At 47.5% G+C, this 10718-nt stretch overlaps 2 protein-coding genes across 2 annotated transcripts; both read left to right on the top strand.

The window, feature by feature from the left end:
- The first annotated feature begins 1665 nt into the window (after positions 1–1665).
- LOC119355275 (peptidyl-prolyl cis-trans isomerase FKBP53-like) lies at positions 1666–5104 on the top strand. Its single transcript, XM_037622063.1, has 12 exons — positions 1666–1862; positions 1965–2038; positions 2163–2377; positions 2508–2635; positions 2712–2801; positions 3209–3452; positions 3538–3711; positions 3798–4020; positions 4229–4313; positions 4388–4429; positions 4557–4605; positions 4686–5104. The coding sequence occupies exons 1-12, from the start codon at positions 1847–1849 to the stop codon at positions 4762–4764; spliced, it is 1419 nt and encodes a 472-aa protein (XP_037477960.1). The 5' UTR covers positions 1666–1846; the 3' UTR covers positions 4765–5104.
- Positions 5105–7526: 2422 nt separating this feature from the next.
- Positions 7527–9519, top strand: LOC119355276 (pentatricopeptide repeat-containing protein At1g09900-like). The gene has a single exon (XM_037622064.1). It carries the CDS (start codon positions 7527–7529, stop codon positions 9312–9314), a length of 1788 nt encoding a protein of 595 aa, XP_037477961.1. The 3' UTR covers positions 9315–9519.
- The last annotated feature ends 1199 nt before the right edge of the window (positions 9520–10718 follow it).

The raw sequence follows: 10718 nt of genomic DNA on the forward strand, positions 1-10718 counted from the left end.
ATCGAGGTCAGCTCGTTGAGCATTCGCGGTGAGCCGTTGGCACACGACGACAAAGCAGGCGGAGTCGTATATGACTGCAGCTTGGCGTCGACCAATGGGTTTGCACCCGTTGGCACAAGCCTTTTCTCGTCCGTAACCCAACGGCGAGGGTGCATAGCCATAGGCAGGGGCACCATGGCCATGAACGTCGACGTGCATATAGCGTGAATGACCAAGAGGAACATGGATCCGAGGAGGCTTTTGCCTTGAACCCTCATGTGTCTTTCGCGTACGTCTACATTTCATACATTTTGCAGCCGACAGATCGAATCATTCCAGATGCTTGCCCATGGTACCAAGCTTCTACGTGTGCGTGTACGCGGCCGTCCGGCAAGATCAACCACCCAGCTCCATTACCTGCGTTCCATCGATGGAAAGGCGAGATCATGGAAGAATGTGGATAACTCTTTTCAACCCAGACGTGGTCTTCTATAAACTAAGTATTAACAAAAAAGTTTGTAAAAACTGGTTTTCCTAAAAATCAGGTAAACACTCATTTTCTATAAACTCAATGCTAATATTTGTTATCCAAACAACCACATAGAGTGTTCTTAACATTATCATGAATGGACCGAGGACACCCCTTACTAAAGAAGGTGAAAGACTTATCATGATTCACTCTCTGTCGGGAAGCACCACAATATGTGGTAACACATATTTTGATACTATAACTGCCCCCTCACACTAGACTTGAAAAAGCATCGGGTTGTCATCTGGAAAAAAGGTGGTTAACAGTCAGGAATGTTGGGGCCACCTTGATGTCACCCAAATTTGATGAATGGGAACTGGATCTTAAACGTCACGAAAGGCCCTCTGTCGCAATCAGTAAACCATAAGAGTTTATTAGATCTCTCTGTCGAATACCTCTAGGGTTTTAAACTATTCAAGTCTCTCCCCGTTAAAAAAGACAAAAAGATATTGACTTGACTATTCCCATCACTATTTCAATCCAAGGTTGAGCACGTCCAAGCTTGGCCATAATAGCCTGGAGATAAGGCCACTCAAGCTTGTCATATGCTTTCTTCATATCTACCTACAGGGCACAATAGTTGTGTGGCTTTGCCTTGCCACGCTTCATAAAATGGCAAACATTCATACACACAAATGATATTATCCGTAATAAGCCTATCATGCACGACAACGCACCTTCGGCTCGCTCAGTGCTTGTAGTCATCGCCAAATTGTCTACGGACCTGGATGTAATTTTTTACTTCTAGTGTTCTTTGTACTCTCTTGATATTTTTGTTGCGAGAAATACTGCCTTATAGTTGATGAATAGATTAGAAGCTTTCTCGCAAAATAAAATAAAATTCAAGTACAAGCTAAAAGTAATAAAAATATATATAGAGAAAAGAAAAGCAATGGAGAAATCTGAAAAAAAAAGGAAAAGGAAACGCAAAAAATAGAAAAAGGGAAATAAAAATAAAAATAAAAATAAAAGAATGCAAGGAGGAAAAAAAGGCACCGTGGAAAACCAAAATATATACAGGCCCAGGCGCCCAGCCCGACTATAACCATACAACGACGTTTTAACGCGTCAAATTCCCCGTTCTCTTTGGAGGCCCATCCTGCAATACTGAAGGCCCAAATCCCATGCGAAATCGCACAAGTTGGTTGCGTTGCGCGTCCTTCCTCTCCGCCGCTCCCCTAAACCCCATTTTTAGGGTTTGTCGCCGCCCTCCGCCCAGCTCCCCCCTCTTCTACCACCTCCTCGAAGCATCCAAACCCCTAGCCGTTTTAAGCCAATCTCCTCCCATCGAGAGAGAGGCATCTTGCGGCGCATCGGCACATTCGTTGAGTCGCAGACATGTCTTCGTTTTGGGGTAAGCATCCGGCTCGCTCGCCATGGCCGCCGCCGTCAATTTCTCCGTCTTCTCCCTTTTCCTTTTCATGTCTAATCGCTTGGCCGCTTGCTTCGCTTGCAGGCGCGGAGGTGAAGCCCGAGAAGCCCTACACGCACACCCACAGCCCGCGCCGCGGCCGCCTGCGCCTCACCCAGGTCCGCGATTTCTCGCCCTTAACCTACGATTTCCTCTGTTAATGTCACGAGATGGTTAGGGTTCCTGGTTGCCATCCTGCTACGTTGTGTGACCGTGTCTGATTTTGTTGGTTGGACAACGCAGGCGACTCTGGGGGCCGAGGTTGGCAAGGTGGAGAAGGGGGAGACGGACTTGGTGCAGCTGCAGTGCACTGTTAAGAACAAGGAGCCTGTGTATCTCTGCGCCCTGATACCGGGGCAGTCGGTGACTTGCCACTTGGACCTTGAGTTCGAGGAGAAGTTCGTGACGTTCTCGGTGCTTGGGTTAAGGAGCGTCCACTTGGCTGGCTACTATGTTGGGTACCCTTTGTTTCGTTTCTGTTACCTATTTTTCTTTCATGGTGAATTGATGATAGTTCATTACTGGGATTATTTTCTCTGGTCGAGAGTTGTTGTCAGTGTGGTTTCCTTTCCTTAATTATTTTGTCAGTGATGTGTACGAGGACATCGGTGATAGTGATACTGGTAGTGAGTCACTTCAAGGCTCCGATGATGATTTCATGGCATCTGATGACGATGATGTGGTCATTCCAGTATCCCATGGCCAGATGAACACAGGTATGCTTGTAAATTTGATCCCATTGTGCAAGCCATGCCGTTGTATTACTGATTCTGACGAGCCTGGGATGTTCAGACAGCGAAGATGATTCAGACTATGACGAGGACTATGATTCAGAGGATGATGAGGATTTGATCTACAACCAGGGTAGAGGCAAGAGTTCAGGTAATGCTTCCAATTCCATTTCCTAGGTCCCGATGTTCCATGATGTAAGCAATTTCTTTTGTTGGAAAATGTGCATAGGAGAGCTATTGTACATAGTCAGTCATATGTAGGCCTAGTAAGTGCTTGTCTGGATGTGTATATCAGGTTAGCACTGATTAGTATTTCACCGGTATGTTGGATTAGATGGTATATGCCAGTTTCTTAGGCCTAGATTCTTTAGATAGCACTGTGAATTTATGTGCATGCTTATATAGAATCAGCATTGTTAATCCTGTCCTTATTTGTCCTTCAAATAAAATAGAAGTCATGTTGCCATTTGTGGTATTGGCGTTTAGCTGCATGGGCTATTGGCCTTCAGGCCTCAGATCATCTCATGATTTTTCTTTCAATTTGGGCAAATTTTGCAGTTGTCATTGAGGAGATTCAAGAGGATGAGAAGCCTGTTGATGATAATTCTCGACTTCAGCTTGCTGTTAGGACCCCACCTGCTGAATCCGTGGAAAGTGAAGATGAAGACGGCTTTCCTGTTTCTGAATCAAAGAAGAGTTCTAAAGGTAGTTCCAAGAAGGCTAAGAATCTAAATAATGGGACTAGTACTGAAGACAGGAAAAGGAAAAGTGATGCTATTAATGATCCTCACAAGTCGTCAGGGTACATGCTAGTTCACTGTTTTCCCCTTGCTGATTTGTTTAATCATGATGAAGCAACATGTGTTTAATTTTGCCTGTCATCCCAGGGAGGTTAATGCTGAAAATGATGTGGTTTCAAAGAAAAAGAAAAAGGACAAGAAGGAGGTGAAGCTAGCTTCCTCAGCTGACACTGTTGCAGCCAAACAGAAGAAAAAGAAAAGCAAGAAGCAAAGTACTTCTGAAGGTGACACTGATAAGCAAGCTGATAAAAGAACCATAACGTACGTATGTTAAGCTGTCATATATTGTGTCTGGCTTTCCATACTGAGTGCATTTCTGATGGAATCATCTCATTTCTTTGTTATAGAGACAATGATGAGGAGCCTAGCAAACAGGGGGCCAAGAAAAAGAAGAACAAGAAGAAAACAAAGGAGAACAATGGAAGTGAGAACCAGGCAGCGACTGATGTTATGAATTCAGCTAGCAAGGAGCAGACATCACCCAAAGCACGGACTTATGGCAATGGTTTGATTGTTCAGACGGTGGCGTTGGGCAAACCAGATGGTAAAAAAGCTAACCCTGGGAAAAAGGTAAACATTTTTTAGGTTGCACCAGAAGAACTCCGTTCAGGCTACCATTTATTAATGCAATTTCTCAGTATTTTCAATGCTCAGTGTAATCAGTATGTACTTGCCTTTGCATTGTTCTAATTAATTTGATCACGTAAAGAGTTTTGTATGCTTGGATTATTATGTATATATTTTAACTATTATTACTGACAATTGAATTCTTCTTTAGGTTTTTGTCACGTACACTGGCAAGTTGAAGAATGGCAAGATTTTTGACTCTAATGTTGGTCGGAAGCCTTTTGCGTTTAGGCTGGGTAAGTTCTGATGTTTTACCCTCTAGCGCACTTGTATTCTTGTTAGTATTGGTTTTAATGTCACTTTCATGCAGGTATTGGACAGGTTATTAAAGGCTGGGACATTGGTGTCAACGGTATTTAATTTCTCAAATTGTCATCCAACACATAACTGTGGCTATTGCATATGTTGTACTACTCCATGCCTGATACATGCGGTTAGTTCATAATCTCTTATGATCCTGTCTCGTTTGCTTGTTATAGGTATGCGCATTGGGGACAAAAGAAAGCTTACCATTCCACCATCTATGGGGTAGGACATATATACTGCTTCTACATCGCTTTTACATCAGGAGCTGCTTGTTTCGATTCTGATTTGTTCTCTCTTTGTAGCTATGGAAACCAGAAGGCCGGGGAGATACCGCCGAACTCAACTCTTCTGTTTGATGTGGAGCTAATGAACGTACATTGAAGAGGTGACCGGGGTTACCAAAAGGGACGAGGACAAACTGAGACGGTTGTGCAAGTTCAAGAAACACCATTTTCCTCCGTCATCGCCATAGCTTCAGTCAACAACATCCTACAGTCGTCTTCATGTACCTTGTTTTTCCATCAGCTCTACATGTCAACTAAGCCATCTGGGCTTTTTGTGGGGGCGTAACATTGGCCTGGGCTGCAACTGAACTTGTCACTCTGATGATTTTGTGGCCCGTTTTGACATTCTTCTGGAAAGACTTGTTATGAAGGAATGGAGGTCACAGTTTTGAACTATCGTAGGACATACTGTTGCTCCATTTTCCGTTCACGCATTCTGTATGTTGGTTGGATCTCATGTTCTGCTGGTTGAATCTGATTTTCCACCTTTTGGCTGAAGTCCAATCTGGTTGCCCCAAATCGCAGGAGAAAATATCAGGAGAGAACCATGCAATTTCGAATTCAAACTAAATAATTTAGCAGATGGTATTTATAATAGAATAAATAAATAAACTAGGTCATAATAGTAGCGAAAATGAAAATAATCATCATTATACATTGCTGCATACCTTGAACTAGTACGATTTAGATTAAAAAAAGGGAAACATTTACGCACGGTGCGCCGACAGAATGCTTGGGCCGGTCGCTTCGCCACGCTGGCGCTAGCCACCAGAAAGGCAACATGTGTACCTTATATTCTCCCCAACTCTTGCATCCACTCCTTCCTCGCGGCCGTGGCATCGCTTTCCCCCATCGCTTTCCGTTCCGCCTCGCCTCTTCTGCCATAGCACCAGGCAGCTTCGAGCACTCCTCCCTTTGCACCTCACGCTGCACCTCCTCCATGGGGGTGCTGCTCCCATGTGTCGTCACCCCGAGGCGCTGCTACCATAGGGCGCCATGCCCTGCGAGCTCAAGGTCAGGGCGGCCATGGCTTACGAGCTCGGGGCGGACTGCGACGGGGGCTCCTACGAGCTGCTATGGACGCCATAGCTTATGAGCTCAGGGGCAGAACGACGACGGGGAGACTGCGAGTTGCTATGGGCGACGCCGTTGAGCATTTGCTGCTGGGAGAATCTCACCGGAGCTGTGAGCATCAAGCGACACCTCCCATGTTACAACCGGTGTTCAAGGAAGGTACCACAGGCGCCGCAAAAAGCTTCAACCGGCGTCGTCAAATGCTGGAACCGCTCAGTGCCATCGCAAAAAGCTACAATCGGCGTCGCAAAAAGCTTCGACCAGCGTCACAAAAAGCTTCAACCACGACGACATATGTCAGGGTTGGCTACTGCCAATACCAAAAAAGCTGCAACCACATCGCAAAAAGCTACAACCGACGTCGCAAAAAGCTTCAACCCTGGCAATGGATGCTGGGGCTGACCACTGCCACAGGAAAAAGCTGCAAGGGACGACGAAGAAAGCTACAACCGGCATTGCAAAAAGTTTCAAAGAACGACGACGAAAAGCTACGGGGAGGACAGCGAAGCTACGGCTGGGCGTTGACGAAAGCTGCAACCGGCTTCGCGATTTGCTTCAAACGGCACCAAGAAAGATACCACCGGCGAGAGAGGTACTACATCCGTCGCCGGTGAAGATGCATCCATTGCCGGCAAAGATGCATCCGTCGATGGCGGCGCTGTGACGACATGGCGGAGGTGTTGGAACCGGCTGGCAGAGGTGTTGCATCCGTTGCCAGGGAAGCTGCATCCCCTGTCGTCGGTGCTGGGTGAGGTGCTGCAATCGTCGACGGAGGTGTTGCATCCATTTGCTGGCAAAGCTACATCCACGGCTGGCAAAGCTGCATCCATCGCCCAATTTCGCATTTTTGTTACTATTATTTTTTTTTTGCTGGAACCATCACAAGTTTTTGCTACCACTGATTTTTTTTTGGGTTTGCTTGAACCAGCCCTCAATTTTGTAATTTTTGCTACCACCGGCATTTTAGTTTGCTGGAGCGAGCTTCATTTTTTTGCTACCACCGGCATTTTTTTATTTGCTGGAACAACGTCCAATTTGCTTTATTTGCTACCATTGTATTTTTGATTTGCTGGAACCAGTGTCATTTTTTGATTTGCTGGAACCAGCCCCCAATTTTGTAATATTTGCTACCACCGTCTTTTTGGATGCGAACCACGGCGTCGACGCCATTGAATCTGCAGGGAGGCAGGCGGGAGGCAGCACCGACGAGGGGTGAGCGGCGACTGTCGACGGCGGGGCATGGCGAGCTTGGAGGCCGGTCGTCCCGCTCGAGGTAATCGGTGAGGGGTCACTCGGGGTAATCAACGCGGGCCTGGGGCGGCCGTGTCGCTCGGGAAGAAGAGGAAGGCGAGGGACGGGGAAGAAAAGGATGCGGAAGCCAGATCAAACGGCGATGCTGCGCTGCATCGGGCGGCTGGGGCGTGACTGGCCCAACTATTGGGCCAGCGCGCCGGCGCCTAATAGTCGCCAAAAAAAAATCTACGTGTTTCTAGAACGTCTCTTTTCGTTTTCCCCTTTTTTTTAGTGAGAACATCACCTGCTTAACATTTCTTTATATGTTTTTAGAAGTTCCAAACATGATTTTGATCTGGTTTTCAGCGGACATTTTCTCGAAAAATAGAATTGAACTTTGCTTATCCTGCGTACTTTGTATTTTTCGAAGTGCAATTGTTTTGTTTGTGCTGGGATTTTCTACGCGACTCTACTTTACAGTTGGACGATGAGCGCCCACAACACATACACGGCTCATCCCCTGCCCGAAACAAGGAAATCCAGACACGCACGATGCTTTCGTCGCCATCTCCTCCCACCCTCTGCACCCTCCTCCTCCTCCCCTCACCCCCTCCCTCCTTCTCCGGCCACCCCCGCCACCCGCGCCGCACATCCCTAAGCCGCCCACGCAGCTCCAACCCCAACGCGCCGAGCTTCGCCAAGCCCAACCCCGACCCACCCCCGCCTCCGCCGCGCCGTCTGCACGCTGAGGACCGCCGCCTGAGCTCGCTCGTCCACCGCGGCGACCTCGACGCGGCGCTCCGCGTCGTCGAGTCTTCTCCCTGCCCGCCCGACGTCCTGCTCGCCAACAAGCTCGTCCGCGACCTCTGCCGCCGGGGCCGCCTCAACGACGCCGCGCGCGTCGTTGAGGCGTGCGGCTCGGCGGCCACGGCCGTCACGTACAGCGCCCTGGCCGACGGGTACTGCCGCGTGGGGAGGCTCGACGAGGCGCGCCGCGTCGTGGACGGCATGCCCGTGCGCCCCAGCGCGTACGCCTACAACCCGCTCATCCACGCGCTGTGCGTGCGCGGCCAGGTCACGGACGCGCTCGTGGTGCTCGACGGTATGCTCTCCCGGGGTTGCCCCCCTGACGTCGTCACCTACAACATCCTCCTTGAGGCGACGTGCAAGGGCAGCGGGTACAGGCAGGCCATGGAGCTGATCGATCTGATGCGCGCCGAGGGGTGCACGCCAACCAACGTGACATACAATGTTATCATGGACGGGATGTGCAGGGAAGGCGATGTGGACGGCGCCCGTGAGTTACTGAAGAACTTGCCTTCTCACGGGTGCACGCCAAATACCGTCAACTACAACACTATCTTGAAAGGTTTGCGCACCGCCGGGCGGTGGGCGGACGTTGAGGAGCTTATAGACGAGATGTTCAGGGAGAATTGTCCCCCGAGTGAAGCAACTCTCAGTGTGGTCATCACTTCCTTGTGTCAACAACAAGGATTGCTCCAGCAGGCGATTAGGCTTCTCGACAAAATGTCAAAGCATGAATGCACGGCAAATATTGCCACTTACAATGCTGTCATCAGTGCCCTTTGTGAGCAAGGCCATGTGGCTAATGCCTTGGAGTTACTAGTGAAGATGGAATCCCATGGTTGCAAACCTAAGACCACTACCTATAACATTCTAGTGAAGGCTTTGTGCAGTGGTGATTGTTGGGAGGATGTTGAGGAGCTAATGCCGAAGACGAGCCAAACTGATCAACCTCAAGACATTTCGCCATTCAATACGCTCATTGGCATCTTGTGCCAAAAAGGGTTGACGCTGAAGGCCATGGAAGTATTTAAGCAAATGCCCAAGAAAGGCTGCTATCCTGATTCAGTCACTTACAATACACTAATAGACGGGCTTGCGAAAACTGGCAACATGGAGCAATCCCTTGAGTTGTTGAATGAAATGGGCAACAAAGGATTCAACTCAGAGGTAAAATATGAGCTGTTGGCTGAGTTTCTGGATGAAGAGGATAAAGTTGAAGAGGCAATCCAGGTGGTTCATAAACTGCAAGATACAGGCATATCACCCCATGCCGTTCTCTACAATACAATACTCTTAGGGCTTTGTAGAAACGGCAAAACAGATCATGCTATTGATATTTTTGCTGATATGGTGTCTGATGGTTGCATGCCTGATGAATCAACTTACGTTATACTCATTGATGGTTTGGCACACGAAGGCTATATGAAGGAGGCAAGAGAATTGTTAAGCAAGTTGAGCGCTAGAGATGTCGTCGTTGAAAATTTGACCAACAATGATGCTTCGCTGTTTGATCAAAATATCCACACTTCTTGAGTTATGATGACACCTCAATGAGGCTAGCTTGTGTTTTTTAACCTTGTTATGTGATAGCGATGGGGTAGGATAGTGCTTACACACTGCTTCAGTTTTGTTGATATGTAAGTTCTCTCTGCTTTAGATTGTTGTGTAACAATGTGCTCCAATATCTTGCAATTTTGGCTGGTCATAATTGCAATATTCATGGGTAGCTTAATAGTTACAGGATACCAGTGTGTTGGAATGCAAAATATGATAGTACAATAAACTGATAACCACAGAATAGGATATTTCAGACCTTGGTATAATACATTTTTTCTTTGTGGAAAGGATGGTAACTTGATCAAAATATGATGGTACTGGCGCTGGGACTCAAGCTATGGTCAAGTAGCTGGATTGTTGTGTGCCTGGCTGCCTGCAGATGTTTTTTCTTAGTAAATCAGCTTCTACTTCGCCATCTTTAGCTAGCAGCGGTTGTTGGGCTGTCCACCACCATATTGGGCCGGCTAGAACCAGCCCAGGATGGCTGCCGAGGGGAGACGTGGTACCTGTTCGTAGCGACAGTTGGCTCTCGAGGGGATGAATCGTTTTCTTTCGTGTGGCTGCGCGAAACGTTATACTTGGCGGTGGCATTTCGGCTGTAATATGGGTGAACTCCAGATTCTCGTTTTTGTGAAGCTGGGCTGGCCTCGCTCTAGATTTTTGCACTAGGATCGACCACAACTTCTTAAAGCTAGCTTCTTGCTGTTATTTCGTTCGGCTCAGCTCCGCACGAGGAGTTTGTGAAGTGTGGAGTGGGAGGACTTCAGAACAGGCCCACTAGTGCCTAGATTTTCTTTATTTTTGCACGAAAAGTCCAGCTATAATTTACTGCGGGGAAGAAGTTTATGTAGGCACCACCGTACAAGCCAATAATCAAACTACATGGACTATGGCTGAAGATGGAAAACAAAGTATGGCATCAATACTTTGCTAGAATACATCATAATTATTGATGCAAGATTAAGATGGGAGGATGTTGAGGAGCTTACCGCAAAGATGGTCAGAGATACCCCCTCCGATAAAAAGAAGTGTTGTGGCTTTAGTTCAAATTTGAACTAAAGCTGAACTAAAGTCACACCACTTTGTTTGGATTGGAGGGAGTAATTGACTTGACCCCGGAGTGAAGCTGATGAACATCATCAATTGAGCGCGTGAAAGAGCATTGCTCCAGTGATTAACAATGGGGAACCGTTGTGCTGGAGCCTAGAGAGGACCGCGATAGGAGTTTTAGTAGGTAGTAATGATAGTGAAATTTCAAATTCTGTTAATGATCTCCTGGATTCAGAGGCTGAGCGGGCTTTAGAGATGATTCGTAACTTAGCAGCGGTTAAGCCCATGAGTGATTCCGACTTTGATGCTTTGGGGGTTAGGGTGCTCGAT

This window comes from Triticum dicoccoides, chromosome 2A (genome assembly GCF_002162155.2).
Source record: "Triticum dicoccoides isolate Atlit2015 ecotype Zavitan chromosome 2A, WEW_v2.0, whole genome shotgun sequence".
Classification (NCBI taxonomy): Eukaryota; Viridiplantae; Streptophyta; class Magnoliopsida; order Poales; family Poaceae; genus Triticum; species Triticum dicoccoides.